We start from the raw sequence: 24,993 nt of genomic DNA, 5'->3' as shown, positions 1-24,993 counted from the left end.
GTGGCCGACCTAACATTTGTTTTACAATTTTAGACTGACTTCCGTATTGTTAGTAGCTTTGTATTCGAGCATGAAACTAGGGGTTCTTAAATAGATTTCCCCACTACTGCAATTTCATAAAATTACTCTAGTATGGAACTCAATGTAAGAACCCCTTTCATGCACGAATACAAAGCAACTGACAATACGGAAGTCAGCCTTTATCAAAACAATTGTCGGACTATCGATAGGTTCCCAGCTCCTCTAGTACAAGGTATCAATGAGTGCTAACCGATTCAAATTAGCCAAATAATATGAGACCTCCTCTACTTGTTAACAACTGCTGAAAAATGTGATGTTGTCTGACTTGTCCCGTGTGTAAGGCTCTCCTAGTCCACTCCACTTTTAGTACTTTGTCACCAGCTTATATTTCGAATTTTCAATTATCCCAATAATCCCATTCAAAATTTTAGATTTAGCCGTTAACTGTCAATCACTAATGAATTACTCAAGTCCAGTATACGTATATAGAGAATATTAACAATTGCTACTAATAAAAAAAACATTTATTTAACAACTGATATTCCAACATATGGCCAGATAATTAGGAATTTATTTAATTATTTCTAATGATGTTTTTTTTTTCGTTTTGCTGCAGGTTAGAATTATAATTTTGACAATGATTGTATTTTTACTAAATTAGTTCAGCGGTATGGCTGAATAGCACTCCTCTCTCTGTCAGACACGTCGGTATGTGTATCTTATATGATTCATATCAAATGTGTTTTGTTTTAAGTCTACAATTGAAACCATTTGCTTATGAATTTTGAAATATAAATTTGGAATGAAAAGAAGCAATGAAATCGTTTCTTTATACTTTAACGTTCCAAAGTGAAGTATGGGTATGGAGTGGTAGAGGGTGTCTTTGGGAAAAACGTGTTTTTGTTGTTGTATTTATTGTTATTATTATCATTGATTAACTAAGTAATAAGTATTGGTGTTTTACACATACCTAATATGGCTGATTTATTGTTGCTGTTGTTGTTTTTATACTTAAAAACTGTTGGTTTTCTTTTGTTTTTGTTTTTTATTTATTTAACATATATTTTTTAATTACTTTTTTAATATTTTTTGTTTTGTTTTCATTACATTTATAATTACTGCTTTCTGCTAAAGGCGTGTAGCAATACAAAATAGCAGGGAAGGAAGGAAAAGGAATTCGTTTTTTATTGTTTATTATAAAGTGTCATAGTTGTTATTTTACTTCTTCTTGTTGTTGTTTCATTGAGGTGCTTTTTTCATACATCCATTTTGTTTATTTATATTAATAAAGTAGTTTTATATATGTATGTATATTTGTTGTTGTATATTGCAAATGAGGATAAAAAATAATAGATAACAATGTTGTGTTTGTTTGGTTTTCCCTTTCAGTTTGAAGCATATAATATATATTTTTTTTGTTTTAGGTAGTACTTTGGAAAAAAATGTCTATGATTTTTTGTTTTGCGATTTTTTTTTCTTTCGTTAAGGCCTAATTTAACTACATATTTTTGTGTGTTTTCTTTGATTTTAAATGTTTTCCATAACTTTTTTTAATGTTTTGTGTGTATGTTAAAAATTATTTTATGATTTAGTGTTTTTATAGTTTTATATTTTGTTTTGTGGTAACAATTGATTTAATGTTTTGTTTAAAAAATGTCTTGACATTTAGACCATTCCTGCCGCTTCTTATGTTCCCAATAATTTCCAGTATGCAGATGGACAATATTATCAGTGCCTTCTTCACGTTCCTGAGTGAACCATGCTGGTTGGTATGGCGGGAAGGGTTGACCTTTGGCGGCGGCTGCTTCAGCCTCAGCTTCACGTTGCTTTCTCTTGGCCCTTTGTTTTTCTTCCAATCGCAATTTCTCACGATTACTGTCATCCCATAGGCCATCCTCCATTAGGCGTTGATCAGGTCTTAGGCGAGAATCTGTTGGCGCCACACCCTCTTCCATTTCATTAAGTTGGGCCGCCAATGTGGTAAAGTTATAGTATTTCTCACTATCCGGTGGCGGCATATTTCTCTGCCATGCCGTTTTATACTGGCCCGTTTGATAGACAGGACTATCTGGTGGTCCAGATGTGGACAGGGCTGGGGCAATTTCAATTTTACTATCCCAAGCACCGCGAATTACCCATTTAACTTCATTGTTGCGATTCATAACGACACCTTTGACCCGACGCTGGGTGTCACGTGAGAAATACGAGTATGGTATATACTTTAGCATACACTTAAGACCTGAGGCAGCATTTAGGCCAGTAATTTCCATTTCACCATGCTGATCGACCCATAGCTTACCCACAATTATATTATTGACAGTTGTCGTAACTTTACGCCATGTATATTTGTGATCGGTTTTGGGAAAATGACAATAGGCACTGCCCAATGGTATAATCTGAAAAAAGGAGGGGGAAGAGAAAAAAGAAAATTATATTAATTTTGCTTATTTTTTTAAAGAATTTTCGAACAATGAAAAGTTGGAAATATCGAGGATTATTAACATTTTAAAGGGATGCAACAAGGGGACAATAAATGTGGATTTTTTAACGATTTTCCATGAAAGACAATAAAAGCGATTTGTTGAGATTTTAAAGGCAACTCAAAGGGGCAAATCACGGACCAGAGAGGACAATAAATTTGGATTTTTAAAAGATTTTCGAGGTATTTAGAAGGTCAACATATGTGCATTCTAAAAGATATTTAGAGGCAAACATAGAAACGAAAAATGTGGATTATACCCAGCAAAAAATTTTGGAAGTTGTGCAGGTGGAGTTATGATTTCACTACATCCTTCGATGCAGTCCACACGGGGTTATGAAAAGTGCACTCCGTTCGATACTTTTTATAAGCAGTTGCTTTAGAGATCCCTACAAAACAAAACCGGTTGGTTGATCCCTACCGGCCCCTACCGACATAATTTCTTCAAAAGAAAAACAAGAGTGTATATATTTCTAAGAATTTGTTATAAAATAAATAATACAAACTAAAGTTGTGAATATTTTTACGGTAATTCACGAGACGGAAATTTTTAATGGAGTGGAGTTGGAGTCCATGTCGCAACCTGAATTGGAAGGCAACATAAAAAACCTTTAGGATGATGAAGCAAAATCAGATGCGCTTGGATTAAATAGAGACCGGAGGAAATACACACAATTGCGATTGAATTTAATGGAAACTTTTTTTAATTTGTGTTTATATAATAAAGTTCTTCGTATTCTTGTTTTACACAAATAATAAATGCATTTTATTTATTTTGGGATATTTCGCAGTGGCTTGCATTTTTATTGCATCTTTAGACTAATTAAAAACACAATCCGAAGAATGCATATAAATTCAATCCAAAGCACTACATCAAAAGTCGTAATTTGGATCGAAAATGGAGTGCATCCTACCTGTGTGCTGTGGAAGCAAAGTGGAGTGCATCCTAGCTGCGCGCTCTCTTGTAAAATTCATAAGTGAATTCATAGGAAAAGATTTATTCCAACTGCAAATGTACTGTACATTTGTACTGATTAAACTTCATCCACGGATGCAAACTTTTTGTTGGGATATAGTGACCGAAGGCCTTTAGGGTTTTTTCTATAGGGAGCGAGGGCTTTTTGGGTCTTCTGTAGAGACCCTATGCCATTAAGGTCGTCTATAAAGACCAAAGACCTTAACCCATTTTCTACTTTGTGCTCGATTCTTCGAACAGTAAAATCACCTTTTTTCAAAAAAATATTTATGGAAGAAAAAGTTTAAATTTTAAACAAGTTTTGGTATATGTATAAAGTCTAATCTGTCAGCAAATAAAAAAAATTGTTCCCTTGAAAACCCCACCTCCCCCTCGATGTTAAGGGTAGATTTTTAAAACCTATATTTTTGGATCTTTTTTAAATTAATTTTAAAAAATTATAAACAAAATGAAATTAAAAAAGTAATCATGGGGAATTATTGCCAATATATGTAGCCGTTTCACAAAATATAGAGAACTTGATTTACATGCGTAAGCGCGACTTTACAGATGTGCAAAGTTGACTGTTCGAAATTTCGAACGCTGGTACTTAACCTACATATCGATGAGTATATCAAAACGTGGAAATTTACTTACAAATTGCGGGGAAAAGTTATGATAGCACCATATAATACTAAATACTAAATTTCAGCCATTTCTAAAGGATAGTGCGGCTAAAAGCCTGAAAAACCCTAAAATCGTTAGGTACAATTCAACGGAGTCTATATAAAACGTGGACCTATGCCGACAAATTTCTGGAGGAAAGTTAAGTAACCTCAAAAAAGACTAAATATGTATAAATTTACAGTCATTTCTGTAGTATAATGCAGCTTAATCCTTGAGATCTCCCGAAAATCGGGCGGTACAGTTCTATGGCGCATTTCGGGGAAAAGTTTTATAGGTCCAAAGAAGTCTCAATACCAATCTTCAACCATATTTTCATACAAAAATTGTGAAATAAATCAATAAAACGACAAATAAATCAATTTTATTTTTGTCCTAAACATATAGCTTAAGTGCCAGTGTTCGAAATTTCGAACACCACTTTCCGGGAAAACGAAAAATCGGAAAATTTTTTTGAATTGATTTTTGACATCTGTGGGTCCTAATTACCCTAACCCCCAGTTTTTGTAACTTATTTTTGTTCGTTCGTCTATATTCGTAATAATTTAGGCATTCATAGCTCAGCCCCCAGATGACATACACATCTAATTTTTCGTATACCCGTTCCATATATCATTAAGGATTCCTCATTTAAAAATCAGCGCTCTACATTTGCGCTAAAGCGAGTAAATCGATCTACAAAATTTGACAATTCGTGTGAGAAGAATAAACATTTTTACAAAAACTGGGGGTAAAAAGTGCTTTGTTTTTAAAAAAATAAATAAAAAAATTTTCTCGGTACGATATGTGTTAAAGGTCTTTTAAAGGTAAAGAAAGCATCTAAAGTTTTCTATTGGAACCCAAGACATTTATACTTTCCTCGGTCTTTTACAGAAACAGAAAATGTCTAAGGTTCTCTATAAGGACCGAAGACCTTTAGTGTCTTCTATAGATACCAACGACCTTTAACTTATTCTATGGTCTTCATTCATAAGGTATTTTATAGGGACAGAAGAAGAGTCTTCTATAGGGACAGAATTATTTGGGTCTTCTATAGAGTAAGTCAAAATGTTAAGGGGTTTATTAGCGTCAAAGACAATAGACGTGTATTTTGAAAGATTTTTAGAGTCATAAACGACGACTATAAATGTGAATTTTAAACGATTTTCAGAGTGAACCCAAAAGGACAATAATCGTAGATTTTTAAAGATTTTTAGAGTCATCTTTAGAGGAAGCCAAGACAATTTTAAAAATATGGTTGACTTCCGCACACCGCACATAGAAGAAATGTATGTCAAAAGTTGATTAAAACTCCAAAAAGCTCATTTGTAGTCCGACTGACATAAAATTTGGCACACATCATTCGGTCTAAAGACTAAATCTACAGAAAACAGTGCAAATTGGTCCAGATTTGGATATTTGGCATCCAACGTTAGAAATCTTGCACCAAAACCGCTATATACATTCGATAGAAGCCGAAACATGATGCATGCATCCAAATTTGCTGAGAGCAATGTATGCCTAATTTGGTACTAATCGTTTCAGTCCCAATATAATTATTTTAATTCCACATTTGGTTTGGTGACGTTTTGGAGTATTACTACGATATGGAATAGGATGCTTAAGATATTTACAAAGGAACTGATGTTTCGGAAGTCAGCCTATATTAAAACCTATTCCTATAAGGTTTTCAGAGAAATCAAAGCGGGGATAAATTCGAAATTGTCAACTTTTACAAAAAAATCATCATAAATGATTTTACAAAAAGAACATTAGCGGTATTCACTCATGGTGGTAGATTTACAACTCTTGTTAATGTACTATATGTACTCAGGTATTTTACAACGAAGTGTGAATGTCTTGTTTTTGTGAAATTGTAAACAAATCAAACATCTTATCGTCGTCCTAAGTCTATCTTTTGGTTTCAGTTTTATTACACTTTTTTTCATAAAAAATTGTTTTTTCTTTGCCTCCATTCTTTCAGTCTTTTTATTTTGTCCCATTTTTCTACTACAAAACAAAATTCCGACATAAAATAAAACTCACAACAAAGTGACGGCAAAACAATCAGCTGTTCTACGCCCTTGCAAAAGTACAATGGAATGTTTACAATACTTTTAGGTCGAGTAAATTAACAAACCTGTGGTAAATTAAACTTTCATGTATTTTGTCGTTGTGGTATTGTAAACAGTTGTAGACCTACAATATTAACAAGATGTACAAGATCTACAATGCCACTTTACCACCATGAGTGAATACCGCTAATACTTCTGTTAAGGGGTTGTGAAGACCAAAAAATTAATTTTTCATGAATTTTTCAAAGAAACTACCAATAATTTTAAGTAGGTCTTTCTTATACCCTCAGCATTTATGCTAACGAGGGTAGTATATACACTTTCATACGGCCAAAATGTGCCTCTTCGAAATAATGGTTATAGACCCCAAGTATGTTTGGACAAATGAGTTTCAGACAATTTGGAGTGGATTTAGCCAAGTCCGTCCGTCTGTCTGTCTGGCTGGAGCGCATGATAACTCTCGAACGGATCAACCGATTCGGTCCAAAATGTGTCTTTCGTACTATTTGGTCCAAACTTAGTTTAAGTTCGAAGATGGGTTATCTCAGTCCACTCCTTCCGGTACCTCCCCCACAAAAGTTCGAAATTGTTCGGAAAATTTGTGCGCATGATAACTCTTGAGGGAAGTAACCGATTTGGTCCATACTTTGCACATCGTGAAACTACTACCAGGCATAGATGAGATTCCAATATACCCTCTATCAGTCCACTCTTTCGGGTACCTCCCACACAAAATTTCGGAAATGTTCAGTTTACGACCAGCTTTCGGATCGCTTTTGATTTTTGTCGTAACAACTTGTATTCACTGCCCACCATACGATGGTACAATTTTCATCAGGGGCAAGTTCATACTTTCTGAGAAAATATCCTGAAAGGTATCCCAATGACATCGTGTGTAGAGGTTGCAGTGCAAGATAACTCTCGAACTGATCAACCGATTTGGTCCAAAATTTGGGATTCGTCATATTTTGTCCAAACATGGTTTAAGCTCGAAGATAAGCCATATAGGTCCACTCCTTCAGGTACCTCCACCACAAAAGTTCAAAAATGTTCGGAAAAATTGTTCGCACGATAACTCTTGAATGGAGTGACCGATTTGGTTCATACTTTACACATCCTAATATATCTACCAGATATAGATCAGGTTCGAATATGGACAAAAAATTCTCTTTCAGTTCACTTTAAGACCTGCTCCTCAATCACTTTGATTTTTGTTGAAGCACCTTGCATTCGCTGCCTCAATTACGACGGTAAAAGTTTTTTCAGGGGCAAGTCCGTACTTCTTCAGAAAACTGCCCGAGAGGCGTCATAGGGGTCGCCATATGTAGTAGCTGGAGAGAACGATAACTTTCGAACCGATTTGGTCCAAATTTGGACTTCGTCATATTTTGTCCAAAATTAGTTCAGTTCGAATATGGACAATACCGGCCCACAACTTCTGGTACTTCCCTCCAATATTTAAAAAATTTGACTAAAGTGGTATGCATGATATCTTTTGATATTTCGTCCAAATTTAGGGCTCGATTATGGATAACAACCCAACTTCAGTTGCGTTGCCGATAGCAAATTTAATGATTAAAAATCCAATTTCTACATTGAAATTCTTAATTTTTTACAATTTAATTAGTAGCTGAAGGTTCAAAACACTGATATTGAATGAATTTTTCAAACATTTCTGTCGTTTCACATATTTTAATTGTATGATTTTCTCTTCTGGCAACGCAACTGCAGTTGAGTTGCTATTCATAATCGACCCCTTAGTTTATCTTCTAAAATGGCCATATCGGTCCTCTCCTAAGGGTACCTCCTACACAAAAGTTCAACATTTGTGTCTAATTGCAGTGTAGGGTCTGTTGGAAGATCCTTTGGAAATGATTCTAGAATTCTGAAATTTGGTCCTGTTTATAGTGATATTATGTTTTCCGTAAACAAGTCCATGTTTCCTGATGTGACTAGGTGGCGCGATATATATCGAAAAGATATGACTCCAAAAATGAGATCCACTTCTATAATGGATTACTGGTCTTTTCAGGTATATAATATTCTCACTAAAATATATGAAGATCGGTCAATTCGTTTTCGAGCTATCGTTGGCACCGACTTCAAAAATGTCATTTCGAGAAACACACGTTTAAAGTTTCTATGCTACAAACAAATCACAATAAATAGTTCCCTTCCAATGCCCATATCTCAGCCAATTTTGCTCCGACCAACTTGCGGCATACTCTATACTACCTGTATTTCAAAATAAGCCAATATTTTTTTTCGATTTTTTGAAAGTGACAAGTAGAGGTAACCCCTTAAGATATTGCAGGAACCTTAAGTGAGTATGGGGCGGGCCATACTAGACTAGAAAAGTTTTTCCGATTTTTTGAAAGTGACAGTTAGGGGTAACCCCTAAAATATTGCAGGAACCTTCAGTTACTATGGGGCGGGTCATACTAGACTTAATATTTTTAGAGTAATCTTTAGAGGAAACCAACAGTTTTTAAGTATATATTAAAAACGTATCCATGAGGGGTTTCAGAGCAATCAAAGCAGTGATAAACCCGAAATGTTGAATCTATCTCCAAAAATCATCACGAATGGTTTTACAAAGAGAACATTACACCAGTTAAGATATGGGGAGAGTCATCCTAGACATACGTTAAATTGAGCCATTTTTCTTCCCTACCTCTCTTTTTTGTCTACTCACCGTTTTCTCCTCTCCATTTCCCTTCATATCCTTTTGTCTCTATTCATGATGAGAACAATGAACCGACCGCTGGTCTCCTATTGAAGTGACTGCCTTCAAGCAAAGGCAGCTGCGCATCCTATAACCTAATCTTTCTCCAATATAAATGTATTTAAATTTTGTTCACATTCCATTCCATTCTCTAAAATCATCGCCGTAACAAACGAACAAACAATCGTTTTATGAGAACTTACAAGTAAATTAACGCATAACTAATATCATGCTCTTGACACCCAAATAACAATTGTTGCCAAATGACTGACTGGTTGGTTGGTTGGTTGGCTGGCAAACCGACCATCGGTTATTCAAATTAGTAGTTGTTCGTCGCTCGTTCATAGGCGGCAATCAAAGCTCCTTTACAATTTAATAATTATTTTGACCTGAACCTAACAAATTTTAATAGTTGTGTCGCGCTATACTCTGTGTACAATAATTTTATATATAAAATCGAATTTGATACTATGAGCAGAAATCAGTTGCCACATATTGCGTGACGCTAATGATTCAAATGAACGTTGACAAGAGAAAAAAAATATACAAAAGAACGTCGTTTAGGTGCATACTTTAGAGATGCCGATTTAGATTTTATTTTGAGATGGTGGAAGATGTGTTGTAGAGAACGCAAAGCACAAAGATTTTAATGAAAGTTTGGATCACAAGACCAACATTAGTGGGCATAAACAAAAGCACCGTCTTGGCATAAACAATTTCTAGTTGACCTTATGAATTGAGTAGATGTAGAGAGTTCATTGAATCTTCTAAATCAAAATTGTTCTTGTAGATACATGATGTGAGGTGACCTTGTATAAGATCTTAAGTCAAACCTACTTCTCTCATAGAGACAACAGCAGTGCAATCTCATGACACTCATGACAATCTATACACCGAAGTAACTCTGCTCAACACATCAACTAGGAAACGAAACTTCGTATTTTTTATCTGTTCCATTTGTGCTGAAATAATGGGTGTATTTGGAACGGCGAACTGACTTAACACCCCAAATCACATAACGCTCAACATAAAATTAGGGCGTTATGTCCGCATTGACCCCGGACTTAACGCCCAAAATGAAGTTGGGCATATGTTCGCCCGTCCGTTTTCCGAAATTTAATACTCACACTTATTTTGAAATAAAATTAAATTATTTATGTAATAAATAAGCTTACTGAAATCATATACAAATCTCTACGGTTTTTCCAACAATTTGTAGACAAAATGGACACAAGGTTTACAAGCATGCACAACTCTGTAAACCTACAATTTTATTTCTAAAATGTATTTCAGATAAAAGCTTTTCATGAGGGGTAGATTGGCTTTCATTTTCGGATTCACTGTCGTCTGTAGATGTTTCGTCTAAAAGCACTGGGAGAGATTGTTGATTTTATTGCTTCTCATTTGTAGAAACACCTTGTTTCATATTTGTTTATTTGAAAGTGGATATTATGAAAGTGGATATATATACTTTTGGGAGTCATATGTTTTCGATAGATATTGCGCCCGCTAGTCATTTCAGTGGGTCATCGTATAACTTTTGGACCAGTATGCCAGGAAGCATGAACTTGTCCACGGAAAACATAATACCGCTGTAACCAATAGCATCCGTATACATTTCCAAAGGATCTTCGAAGTTTTGCGGACAAAATAAATTTGGACAAAATATTAGAAGATCCAAAGTTTGGACCAAATTGGTTACCCTGTTTACGAAAATGCACTCTGCTTTCCATTTTAGTGACATTTTTAAATTTCGGCGGGAAGCACTGGAACTTGTGGACCGGTATTGCCCATCTTCGAACTCAAACTAAGTTTGGACAAAATATGACGAAGGCCAAATTTCGGACCAAATCCGTTGACCAGTTCGAGTGTTATAGCCCAGCAAAATTAAATGGAAGTGATTCCATGTGAAATCATGATTTCACTGGTTCTTTTGCATGAGTGCGAAAGGAGTCGTGAAAGATCCCATCTTTTTCATCGAATTTTCATGAGTGCAATTGAAGTCGTGAAAGTTCCGATCTTTTTCATCGAATTTTCATGAGTGCAATCGAAGTCATGAAAGATCCGATTTTTTTCATCGAATTCTCATGAGTGCAATTGAAGTCGTGAAAGATCCGATCTTTGTCACAATATTATCATGAGTTCAAATAAATTGATAAGTAACCGCACAATAAATTATCAAATACTCATATACCCGAATAATTGTGTACTTGCAAAAGTAATTGTTAAAATGAAAATAAAAGTCAGATGAAAGTGGTCGATAGTGGCAAAATTTATATATTTTAATTAAAAATACAATGTAAATTGATATAAAACAAAAGAAAAATATATTTTGTGTTTGGAAACCTGTTTCGTTTTGTGGATATTAAAAAGAAGTATGAAAAAGACCCGGTCTATAAACCACGAGCTTCCCCAGCCGACCAACACCGATATAGTAAAACATATCGAGCTGCAATTATTGGGTTGGTTGGGCCATGTTAACAGGATGGATAAAGATGCCACCGGCATATGAATACGAGCCATTTGACGTTATGCGACCCGAGGGAACAAAACTCCAATGGAAAGATCACGATATCACAAGCATGGCATGCAAAGTGAGAGAAGCAAAGTAGCAGATCGGTAAAATAAGTATAAAAGAGACCATAACGTGGTAACTATTACAGGATAAGCTTTTTCTTTTGAAATAAAATAACAGAATTCAAATTTATACTAGATTTCCCAAACGATGAGCTTGGTTCAGAGATTGACACATAATTTATCGAATATTGGAAAAACGGAACCCCCAAGTTGAAAGAAGTATCTTGCAGCCATCGGAAGAGATAAATATGATATTGCAGATTAATATAATATATAATTTTGAAAATTACATACAAAATAAAGAAAAATAACATCTGGCGATACAAATCATCTGTGCATTGTATTCTTATTAATTCAACAAATTACATAATTGTATTGCGAATTTTATTTCTGATTGGCAAAAATCCGGATCCAAAGCATTGGTGCAAGAAGCCATGACGATGAACTGGTGCAAGAAGCCATGACAATGAACTGGTGCAAGAAGCCATGACAATGAACCGGTGCAAGATGCTATGACAATGAACTGGTGCAAGATGCCGTGACAATGAACTGGTGCAAAATGCCATGACAATGAACTGGTGCAAAATGCCGTGACAATGAACTGGTGCAAAATGCCGTGACAATGAACTGGTGCAAAATGTCATGACAATGAACTGGTGCAAAATGCCATGACAATGAACAGGTGAAATCAGGTGTCACTCCCTTGTAAATTTCATCGGTGATTCACCTAAATTTGCACCTATGACAAGTCACTTGCACCTATGATTCAACTCATGATCTGTCATCGAACATTTTGCTGGGAGTGTGCTCCAGCCACTACATATGGTGCCATAGGAATTTTTACCTTTCAGGCTATTTTGTCAGGAAGTGTAGATTTGCCCCTGATGAATCTTGTACCGTGGGGGTTCCGTTTTTCCAATATTCGATAAATTATGTGTCAATCTCTGAACCAAGCTCATCGTTTGGGAAATCTAGTATAAATTTGAATTCTGTTATTTTATTTCAAAAGAAAAAGCTTATCCTGTAATAGTTACCACGTTATGGTCTCTTTTATACTTATTTTACCGATCTGCTACTTTGCTTCTCTCACTTTGCATGCCATGCTTGTGATATCGTGATCTTTCCATTGGAGTTTTGTTCCCTCGGGTCGCATAACGTCAAATGGCTCGTATTCATATGCCGGTGGCATCTTTATCCATCCTGTTAACATGGCCCAACCAACCCAATAATTGCAGCTCGATATGTTTTACTATATCGGTGTTGGTCGGCTGGGGAAGCTCGTGGTTTATAGACCGGGTCTTTTTCATACTTCTTTTTAATATCCACAAAACGAAACAGGTTTCCAAACACAAAATATATTTTTCTTTTGTTTTATATCAATTTACATTGTATTTTTAATTAAAATATATAAATTTTGCCACTATCGACCACTTTCATCTGACTTTTATTTTCATTTTAACAATTACTTTTGCAAGTACACAATTATTCGGGTATATGAGTATTTGATAATTTATTGTGCGGTTACTTATCAATTTATTTGAACTCATGATAATATTGTGACAAAGATCGGATCTTTCACGACTTCAATTGCACTCATGAGAATTCGATGAAAAAAATCGGATCTTTCATGACTTCGATTGCACTCATGAAAATTCGATGAAAAAGATCGGAACTTTCACGACTTCAATTGCACTCATGAAAATTCGATGAAAAAGATGGGATCTTTCACGACTCCTTTCGCACTCATGCAAAAGAACCAGTGAAATCATGATTTCACATGGAATCACTTCCATTTAATTTTGCTGGGTACAAGTTGTTACAACAAAAATCAAAGCGATTTGTGAGCTGGTCCTAAACTGAACTTTTCCGAAATTTTGTGTGGGAGGTACCCGAAGGAGTGGACCAATTGAGTTCAGATTGAACCTCAATTAACCATTATTTCGATGAGGCACATTTTGCCCGTATGAAAGTGTAGCATAAATGCTGAGGGTATAAAAATAGAGTTATAGAGCAAACCTGAAGATTCTGGAAGCGATGGAGCAAAAATGGTATATTTTATACAAAATTGCGCCCGCGATTTCTTTTAAAATATACCGTTTTTCCTCCAACGCTCGCGATTTTTTTATAAAATATACCGTTTCGACTTTTGCTCGATCGCTTTCAAGATCTTAAGGTTTGATCTACGAGTGAATTTTTAATTTACAATAAGAAATAAATCACTCGACAAGCTCTCAAACATTCAGTTTTGTCATGTGTTAATGAAGGGAGATACCGACATAGCTTAGCTTTTTTGCGCCCCCTAGTTTAAAATCAACTAAATGATGTTTTCTATTTTACGAATCAATCAAATCATTTTTAAAATCTACTAAAACATTATAAAACCCGAAACATTCTACCATTTTGACATTTTTAAATATTTTTTATTTTTAAATTTGACAGATATTTTAAAAGTAGTAGATTATTGCAGTTTCTGGAACAGAGCAATTGCATTACAAATATTAATTTTAATTCATTAAAATATGAAAAAAAAAAACATAAAATAATAGTTTGGGCGTAATGTTCATGTAGAATGCGGACATAACGCGCAAAAATGTTTGGTGTTGCGTCCGATTTTTTTGGGCCTTATGCCCGGAATTAGGGCGGACTTAACAATCAATTTTTTTTTTGCGTTATGCCCGGGGCCATGGCGTACACAACGCCCAAAATTAATTTTGGCTGTTATGTCATTGGCCGTTAAGTCAGGTCGCCATTTGGAACAAGTGCATTACCTCGGATGCTGCAATTCAATTGTATCCGTCATTGGATCGAATTCTTGATTTGGAAAAAATAATGGCCATCTAGTGTTAGAAAACAAAGCCACCAAGATCTGTAGCTTGCAATGTTTGCCCAGGAATCGACAACCATCAAATGACATGAGAAATGTTTGGGGAAAATGACATGCTTAGGATCCGCAAATGAATAGCATCTTTCTATTTCACTCTCATATAAAATCAATACGTGATGCAGATGTCAACCCAGATCGATTTCACCCATGCAACTTTTGGTTAAATTACGCTCGGAATGGTGCAGCCATCTAAATTCCTATAGGGCATTCAAGATGGTCGAGGCGTGTAAATTCCTATAGGTCAAGCATTGATGACACTATATCACCGTATCCATATCCATACTTCCTGAGATAATTACCCTAAAGCATTAAAAACTACGGACAACAACTAAAATGGGAGTCCCCGATTTTGTCCAATCGTTGCACATCGTAATCGTTCTCCCAAACTTACTTCGAAAATGGATTACATGGGTCCACTTATTCCGCTACCTCCTTCGCCAAAACTTCTAACCCTTAGGTTTGAGAAAAAGGTTGAGACATGTCGGCGGATAAAATTTAAACTTCATATAAACAACCTACATTGGATTTGCTTGATTTCTTTATGTCGCAGGCCTTTACAACAACAATTAAGGAAAACTAGTGAGGAAAGGATCGAAGTCGGGCGGGGCCGACTATATGATACCCTACACCACTGTGAATATGTAAAATATAAATCGGAGCTATATCCAGATCTTAACCGATTTTGATATAATTTGGCACATTTATTTCCAGACCGAATTCAGTCACACATTCCAAATATCATTGAAATCGGATTTATATATCGTGTTTGGAGCAGAAAATACACGAAATCGGCCGAAAATATATATGGAAGCTATATCCAAATCTGAACCGATTTCTATATAATTTGGCACATTTATTTCTAGACTGAATTCGGTCACACATTCCAAATTTCATCGAAATCGGAAATATATAGCGTGTTTGGTACAGAAAATATGTGAAATCGGCCGAAAATATATATGGGAGTTATATTCAAATCGGAACCGATTTCGATATAATTTGGCACACTTACCCCCAGTTTTTGTAAACATTTTTATTCTTCTCACACGAATTGTCAAATTTTGTAGATCGATTTACTCGCTTTAACGCAAATGTAGAGCACTGATTTTTAAATGAGGAATTCTTAACGATATATGGAACGGGTATACGAAAAATTAGATGTGTATGTCTTCTGGGGGCTGAGCTATGGATGCCTAAATTATTACGAATATAGACGAACAAACAAAAATAAGTTACAAAAACAGGTTATTTCTAGACCGAATTCAGTCAAACATTCCAAATTTCATCAAAATCGGACGTATATAGCGTGTTTGGTGGCTAAAAAAAGTTGTAGTCCCCAATTTTCAGCTGAATCGGACAAAAAATGCGACCTGTATGTTGCGAACAAAAATATATGGACAGACGGACGGACAGACAGACGGACGGACACGCATAAATCGACTCAGAAAGTGATTATATGTATATCCCCAAAAGGAACTGTGGGTCTATTTCGTTTCCTTTTGTATGTTACATACAAATGCACAAAGACATATTACCCCTTACCACTGTGTGGTGTAGGGTATAAAAATCCAATTTGGTCACACTGTGTAATGAGAGCTAACGAGGAGAAAACTCTTCCAAGATCAGTAGTGCGATTCTCTAAATAATTTTTTGAGTTACCGACAAAAATCGGTAAAAGTAAAACCCAAAATTATGAATGAAAAGTTCAAATAAATGTTGACAACACTCTTGTTATCGGTAGAACGTTACGACTACTTTTTATTCGTCGCTAACTTACCGAAAAATATCGGTAATTACCGAAATTATAAGCATTTTAATTTTACAATTGTCGGTAACTCAAAAAATGAGTTAGGGAATCGCACTAATAATGTCCGAATTCATAAGCGCACATCACCAATATCTTTGTAAATACTTAATGTCAATAGGGGTAGTAATTATAAAATAAAAAAAACTATATTAAATATAAAATATTTTGATTGATTGAATTATTATACTCCAGGAAATGGAAGGGATGTTAAACTAATCATCCCTCTTAAACTACTTAAACTACTCATACTCTTTTATATTTGACGGACTAAATTCTCTCTAATATGTAGACTATGTAAAAGGATATAAATGAGCAAAAAAGCAGCCACTAAGTAGGGTTAACACAAAATGTCACCGCGATCACTTAAATGTTATAGTACTAAGTATTTTCGAAAGGACATGCTTTAATATACACTCCCATAATTGCATTCTATTGAACACTGCTTGCTCCTTTTAACTCATTAGGGACCATTAAATCATTTTAGGTGTGTATTTTGCCATCAATAGTGGTTGAGTACAATAAAGAGCAGTAACTGCAGTTGTGAATGTAAAGTGGACATTATTGCAATTAGACAAAGCCGAAGCAACATTGAACAAGAAACATAATAAAGAAGAGTGAAATAACACATTAAACAATAAATTATTATTACGTTGGCTTGTGTAATTTCCAATGACGTTGGCCTGGCAGAGAACTGATTTGAAAAAGATTTAGAACAATGTCTCAAAGTGATATGCATACATATCATTGAAATATTCCAACACACTATGTGTTTGGTTCCGATAAGAAATGCTCCACAATGAAATCTTTTCTTACATATAAAGTTATTTGCAAGCAATAATTTAGAAATTTCGTTATATATCGCCTATATTTTTTATTAGAACTAAACAGTTGTTTTTGCTAAATTAGTCATTTGTTTCGTTTTATTTTTTTGAAATATGTTTACTATACTAGGTACAATTGAATGAATTTGACTACAACAGAACTGCTGTTTGGTCACAAGAGACCTACCTATACGTATTTGCCAATGGTTTGTCTTTGTTATTTGTTTTTTTTTTTTCTTTTGGTTTTCGTAAATGTTTGGCCCCTATAAATCATTTAACAAATATGGGAAATATTAAAAATAAAAGAAAATTAATGAACGATAACAGGGGGTATTAGTTATATCTCCTGTTCATTAGAAGTTTCAACTGATATGGAACCAATGTTCAATTATAATAACAAAGCAGTACAATTTGTTAGATATATGTATTTTTTCTTTCTTCTACTTCGTCTTTGATTGTATTCAAATTCACAAGCGTCGTCTATACAAATATGTCAATGAAAATAAAATAATAATAATACGCGTTTGTTGTATAGATGACAATGAACAACGGCATAGGCTAGGCTAGCGCAAGTGTCACAAAAAGAATAGTTACTTCAATGTTTACTTGTTATCAAATCAAATAACCAAAACTGAACCGAACTGAGGAGCTGGCAAGCAGCAATACAACAAAGATAGCGAAAAAAAATATATTTCATTTATTTAGATTATTAATATATGTTTGTATAGATGAACATATACATACGTAGATATGTTATGTATGTGAATTTATGGCTAGAAGCTAAAATAAGTCTATACATCTTAACAAAAACATTTGTACGGTTTCCATGGCGATCATTTGGTTATAAAATAAAGATTAAAAGAAAATGTAAAGGAAACTAATAATTTGAGATGCAAAATTAACTGGCATTCGATGAAAGTAATAAATAACTTTCCAGTACCCCAATTATGTACAATGTACAATACATGGTCCATAATCTCCATTTGTAAATTCATTAAGGTGAGGCAACATGACGTGTTGTTTACCAGGGAGTTCAGTTCCTATTATCCATCAGGATCTTTCCCTAGACAATGGTGTAAATATACATATTCCTGCCTTACCCCTTGGTAAACACCCCAAATTTTCCCACTAATAAATTAAAGTTGGGATTAACCCAATTTTTGAAAAGCAAAATAGAACTCGTCATCCCAAATAAAAAAACGTCATCCCTCCTAATATTCCAAAAATGTATCCCTGATGTGAATTGTTTCACAGACTGAACGTGGGCATACAAATGTTGCTCTACAGTTTATTTCATTCCAAGTTACAGAGGATAGTTTTAGAGCCACAACATCCAAAGCACATGACCGTCCAACACGGACGGATTTAGGCAAGATCACATGGTATAAGAATGGGATCGCACTAGAATTAGAAGTGGGAGATTAGCTTTCCTATTGCACCAGCCTGTTTAATGCAGACCTATCACGCTTGAGCCTGGCTCTAAGACCCGTACATGGAATGTAATGGGGTAGCAGTCAGGTGTGGAACTGCCGAGGTAGGGTTGCTGAACGTATACATTCCGCCGATAAATTGCTGTACTCCGAGTTATGGGCCCAACATTATCCCGCTTTTGGAAGGTCACAAGCGTCTAGTCTTGGGGACATTAATACTCATCATGATTGTGGCATTCGGTCCTCGGAAACGACCAGGGTGGTATAGTGCTCGCTGAGCAGATTGATAGCTATACGTTTTGCACTGTCCGTCCTCATTGACCGATTTAGCGGAGAGTCTCACAGTTCGTCAGATATAACTATCGTGTCACCTAGTCTGACAAAAGACGTCATCTGGGAACCCTTCGTTTTTCTGGGGTCAGACCATCTCCATCAGAATACCACCCGATTTCAATATTTCTGAGCGCCGCACTTTCATCAATTATGGGAAAGCTAATTGGCCTAGTTTCAGAGAATTCACTAATTACGCTTCAGAGATCTGCCCAAACTTTCGAGGTTCGGGTAGTAGAAAGAACGTTCGGACACATCATCAGAGCTGCAGCCGATCGTCATATACCTGCTGGGCGAATACCAGAAGTGAGACCAAACTGCCCAGCAGAGGCGACGAAACTAGCGTATGAGCGTGACGAGCTTCATCATGCCACCCAGTGACCCAGAGTCAGGAAGCTGACACTGGAAGCTAAAAGGTTGGTCGGTGAGCATAAGCGAACAAGAGGTTAAATCATATGAAGGGTTACAACATTGGAGCCGGAATAAGCGTTGGGCCCTGAAATCTCCATGGTAATGCTGGATGTGTCGGGAGTCGAGTATCTGACAAAAGTTCTCAATCTGTCGTTCCCGAAGTCTGGAAATGGGCAGGATGGTGCCGCTACTGAAGCCAATTAACGATGCCAGCAAAGGTGAATCGTAACAGACCGATTTCGCTTTTGTCGCCCGTAGCAAAGACCCTTTAGCTATACCGTGGCATCAGCATGGGTTCTGTAAGCAATGCAGGGAATCTAAGACCACTTTATTCACCACATGGACGGCAGATGTAAGAATAGAGTTGAATGTCATGGTCGATGGTAGCAGAATTCCGACCACAAACCGCAAAATTCTAGGGGTCAAATTCGACAGCATGTTCATGTCGTCCGCGCATGCCACAGCTATCTGCGGTAAGCTGAGTTATAGGAACAAGGTCCTCAAATACCTAGCCGGCTGCACATGGAAAATATATTGCAGTACTTGCTCGGGTGTTACCGTGAGAACCATTCTAATCACCACATGGTAGATAAACAACCCTCCCCCGACCCAGGCATGTCGATGCCTGAGAGAACCCCTGGATCAACAAGCCTATCACGCAGGTTTAAACATCATACACACGGATGCCTTGAAGAAATATCGTGTGAATGCGCTCCTCGGAGAACATACCCAACTGTCGCAGCTGAAGAGCGTTAGGTGACACGTTAGATGAGAGTAGTTTACGCTCACCTGCGCTCGGGATGTTGCATCCCTCATCTCAATAGACAAGGTCAATATAAATGCGGAGATCATAGTGATCAATGCAAGATTAGACGGAATGGGAGTTTGTTATAAGATGGCGAGAAAGTTCTCCTAATTTTTTTTCAGATCCCCAAGAACCTACTCTACACTCTACATTTAAGGGTTTATTGTTGCCATGACTGTAGATACATAGACCTTCAAAGATCCAAAAATATAATAGATTATAAACAGATTACACCCTTAACTATATTATCCGCAAATAAATTTTTATTAAAATAATTTAAATTATGTTAAAAAATAAGTTGTTTTCCAAGAAAGTGAAATTTGTGGGCCTGTGAACATACCTAATTTGTAGGTCCAAAATGTTTTTGGACCATCAAAGTAGAACGCGTAAGCTTGAAACTTTCCATTGACAGAACACACAAAATATCAAAAAAAAAAAATCCAGTGAATATAGATTGATACTTCTCGCATATCAATGAGTGCAGCCCGAGTCCGGGCATCACGTGTAGATATTAAAATGACGCGAATGCCTTTTTTGACATGATTGAACATTTCTGACATTGCGTGTCGCATCACGGTGCCCCAAATGTGCAGTGTTGGAAAAACATCTTTAACTCGTGTTCATAGTGATGGCGCACTGGCGTACGCATTAAAAACTTGGCCAGGAATCATAGATTTCACAACAATAGAGGACTGCTGCAACAAAAGTTTTTGTATTTTGGACTAACGGAAACAAAACGTTGCGATTTGCTTTCAAAAAGTAAACAAAAGAATTTTTTCGCTCCTGACTACATTTTTTGGTCATAAAATAACAAAAAAAAAGTACTATATTTTGTTACTAATTGTATAATACATGTACTTATATGTGTATATGCGAATGTTGATTTCACTGCTTGCATATGCGACGACAATGATACTAACAACAAAAAAGAAAGAAAGAACAACATCAACCAAACAATGGGGAAGAAAAAGGAAATGTGATTCACACGCAGCAGTAGTAGAAATGAAATGTGGATATCAAATTAGACCAAGGCTAGGCGCACAACACCAACAATAACAAATAGTAATATTAATAATAATAGCAAGCAAGTGAAGAAGTAATTATCTGCTTACCTGCAAATATTTTCCACGAAATTTACTTGTCATTGTAAATTCTTGCCAACATGTCCATTCACGTCCTTCACAATGAAGAGCAGCCATTGGCGGATGATGTGACACTTGTTCGGCAATACAACGCCAACCTAAATCGTCGGTACGGTCACATTCATAGGTTTCGCCTAGCAGAGGATTAAATGGTTTTCCTGTACGATTTGCTGTCGTTGCATATGCCGAGACCGTAAACGCTGCCAAATACGCCAATTGTTCACATTCATCTGTACAGCGTGCAGCCAAATCCAATATGCTGGCATATTCGTAGTCTTCGGTTAGACGTTGTAACATGGACAAAGGTTCGTTGAAATTCACAGGCATAGGTATTTTGGACAATTCTTTACCAATACAATTCTTCATGATAGACCATAAGTTGAGTGGGTAATGTGGCTTATCGGGAACACGTGTACGTCTTTGACGAACAACTTTCTTGCCCACTTGTCCATCTTCGGGAACATTGGATTTCCCACCAGGTTTATTGGGATCTTCACCATTACCACCAGTACCCCCACTTCCTCCTAAACCACCACTACCTCCACTGGAGGAGGAATTTTGTCGATTGTTGGGATTGCCGGATGAAGATGAACTATCACTATGGCCGCCGGGTGATGAATTGTTGGGAATTTTGGTATTACGATCCGAACCGCCTGTTGGTGCTGCCCGATCGGGTGTATCCATAGATTTCTGATTATCCAACACGCAGACCTGCTGCGGTAATTTCCGAATTGATGAAAGGTCAGCTTCCGATGAACTGCTGCTGCAACTGAAATGTTCAGCTTGCATTTGTTTATTACTATGAGGCATTTGCAATATAAATGCTCCACCATCCGAACCATTTTGGGGACTATCTTCGTTGGATTCATTTGTTGTTAAGGTATTTGAACCTTCGGCATCAAAGAATTCCGTTTCATCGTCTGAAACAAAATTCGATTGTGTCATGGAAGAGTCCATAATTTGGGGAGCAGCTAAGGGTGGGTTGGGTACAACTTTATTGTGTTGCACCAAGTGGGCGGCCTGTTCCAGTTGAGTATGTTGTTTTGCCAATTGTTCTACCATTTCTTCCAGACGCTGACGACTCTCTCGCTCATGTTGCAGAGCTTTCGACCATTTGTGGCCCTGTGACTCGGCTGAGCGTAAATAATCATTACATGCATTTATCATTGCTTTGGACGTTATGCGAAAGAGTGTAGCGCGTTCATTCACGATTTTTATACGACTGACAACTGTTTCTTCGTCGCTTGCCGCAAGATTTATCGATCGCAATTCATTGAGAGCCCCTTGCAGAGCAACACCATGTTTGTTTATCAAATCGTAACAGGTGCGTAAACTCTCCAGACGATCGGTGAGGTCGCGTACCACAGTTGTTATCTCTTGGCTCGGCACCACTTGGAAGGTTTTCTCTTCTTCCTCTTCTTCACTTTCCATGGCCCGTATGGCCTTCACCTTCGCCAGTTCCAATGCGGTGACCCATGATTGACGTTCCACCTCATTGGCAGTTTTGATGTGAAATGTTTGTGTACCGCCATTGGAGACGACAAATGTGCACGAATCAACGGTGTGAATAAGAGCACCGTGCAATGAAATGGTTCCACGACAAGTATGAGTCATTTCGCCCTGATTACGATAATAGCTAAGAACACCCTTTGATAATACGAACCAGCGTTTTTGGTAACCCTTCAAGTAATTGGTCCACTTGAGAAGCCAACCTTTCATCTCCGGGTCATTGTCATTTTCATTGTCGTTGCCGGGTACTTTAGAAACTACGGAAACATCTGTCATTATCACACCACCAGCGCCTCAGTTCTGTTTTTCCTGCTTACTCTCGCCTTCCCCGTACCTTACTTAACGTTGTCGTTGACTTCTTGGTAGTCGTTCGTCGGTGGTATCGCTTAAACGTCGTAACCCCGCTGACCGATGTGTGTGCAAATAGGTAAATTATGTTGATTTTCTTTCTATTCTTCTCCAATTTGTTTTGGCTCTGTCACTGGGCACTTGGCGACATACAAACACTGCGCTTTCAAATCCTTAATTGTTTTCAGGTTTTCACACCACCAGGGAAGAGTCAATAATTATTAAATTAAACACAATTGCAACAATCTAACTACAGCAGGAAAATCTAACAATTATCGACATCTAAATCGAGTTAACGCCACGTACACGTACTTCGTAGTCGGTTCCAAAGAGAAGTAGTAACAATAAAAACAAATAAAAAATACAAAATCCAACCAGAGCAATCAATTCGCAAACTGCTTGTCACTTTTTCTTCGTCTTCTCGTTGGTACAAACACACGCACACCACACTCACTCTCCAAAAGGGGTTTTTGGTATTTTTTTTTCTTGTTTTATTCAGTCGACTTTTTTCTTTATGTTCTTTACAAATTACTTAACAGCCAATATGTTTTGCTAATACTTTTACATTGAAGAAGACTTTTTCCGACAAAAATTTAACAAAACTAAATTGAATTTTGATATTTTCTTCTTGGCTTTTCGACGACAATTTATGAAAATTTCCCGTGTTGCGTGCCTACAATTTTGACAAGCAGTAAAGTTGTGTTGGTGCATTCATCTCTAGATGAGAGTAATCCACTGTGTTCTCTCATTATGAACAATTTGTTTTTATTATTTTTTAAACAATTTGGATTAACTATCGTCGTTTATAAATTGTAATCAAAAAAAGATTAGGTAATTTCTTATTAGTACACCAGCATTGTTTTTCTTTTATTAGTGGCCCATAAAAAATATCTATCACATTGAATATGAAGAGATGACTTTTCCAAGAGACATGCTGCCATATTGTTGCAAATGTAAGTAGTTAAGGTATTCTTAACTGTGGGCGTAAAACGGTCTGTCAAAATAGAAAACATATGATTGCTGTTGTACAAAGTCCAGAGTTTCGCAGACACAAACCATGCGTTTAATAAGCACAGACAAAATCCATTTCGTTAATAGTTTTGTTCGAGGTAAATCAAGATCTATTTAACAGGTCACGTAAGTAGCACAAATACAACTCTGTTTTGGCCAAAAATTCTTCAATATGTCAAAATGTTTGTTTACGTTTTCATACAATTTATTCACAATAACAAAAAATTTGACAGATTGAAACCTATCAGCTGACCGTTTTACGCCACCTTATTCTTTCATCATGAGGTAAATTAGAGTTGTACTTTTTAGCTCTTTAGGTAGAAACACAATGACTTTTGTTGCTTGCTTCACGCTCAATGTAAATGAATAAAGGCCAGGTACTACCTAATTCATATGCGATTTTGGATTTTTTTATTCTTTTACACAAATTCGGGCTTGGATAAGCATGAATTTCTCATTGTGTTCTCACCTTTTTAGCTGATCGCTTCTTTTAGTTCAGCTCTTTTAACCCTGCGTTTACAAATGACAGGACAGTTGACTTCATGTATTGGTTGTCAAAATCCCAAAACTTGCCTTTGTGACGTAGGCGTCCAGACAACTGCAAAAACAGTTGTAACATTTTGAATGAAAATCATCGAATTCCTTTTGTTTTCCGTTCAAATATTTTGTTTTTGTTCATGTTCTTTTGTTTTCAACACATTTCAATTATTATCTCACACATTTTTACAAAATATGTCAACATTTTGTTAACCCGGCTGTCTGTGAATGAATGATGGACAGCTGGTAGCCAAACGACAAATGTATGTATGTGTTAGTAAATCAGAGTTGTATTTGAAGACAAACTGTCTAGTGTAAACGCCTAGTAAGCGATCTATGTCGATCTTTTAGTTCAATCGTTCACCGGGTTTGAATCGTTCATGGCACAATTATACAGGTACAGCGGAAAAAACAGCTGATCTTCATACCAGTTGTCAAAATGCATTATTGTGAATAAAATCGCATA

At 36.4% G+C, this 24,993-nt stretch overlaps 1 protein-coding gene and 1 long non-coding RNA gene across 2 annotated transcripts; one reads left to right on the top strand and one right to left on the bottom strand.

Moving 5' to 3' along the window:
- Positions 1-1,624: 1,624 nt before the first annotated feature.
- Positions 1,625-23,959, bottom strand: Osbp (oxysterol binding protein). Its single transcript, XM_073960194.1, has 2 exons — positions 21,093-23,959; positions 1,625-2,417 (listed from the first exon to the last, which is right to left on the bottom strand). Exons 1-2 carry the CDS (start codon positions 22,905-22,907, stop codon positions 1,668-1,670), a joined length of 2,565 nt encoding a protein of 854 aa, XP_073816295.1. The 5' UTR covers positions 22,908-23,959; the 3' UTR covers positions 1,625-1,667.
- LOC141389132 (uncharacterized) lies at positions 9,240-11,822 on the top strand. The gene is made up of 2 exons (XR_012408994.1): positions 9,240-11,568; positions 11,632-11,822. It is a non-coding gene; the product is annotated as an uncharacterized lncRNA (long non-coding RNA).
- Positions 23,960-24,993: the final 1,034 nt, after the last annotated feature.

The sequence above is a fragment of the Musca autumnalis genome, unplaced genomic scaffold (assembly GCF_047663935.1).
Source record: "Musca autumnalis isolate F117 unplaced genomic scaffold, ASM4766393v1 scaffold_1, whole genome shotgun sequence".
NCBI lineage: Eukaryota > Metazoa > Arthropoda > Insecta > Diptera > Muscidae > Musca > Musca autumnalis.
Note: the sequence above shows the minus strand (reverse complement) of the source record. Positions and strands in the feature narration are given on the sequence as shown.

What these genes read in the sequence shown, in the direction of transcription:
- Osbp (XM_073960194.1), bottom strand. Translation starts at nt 22,907, where the DNA reads ATGACAGATGTTTCCGTAGTTTCTAAAGTACCCGGCAACGACAATGAA. An exon ending in TTCGTGGAAAATATTTGCAG is followed by an intron (nt 2,418 to 21,092) that starts GTAAGCAGATAA and finishes TCCTTTTTTCAG; the next exon opens with ATTATACCATTGGGCAGTGC.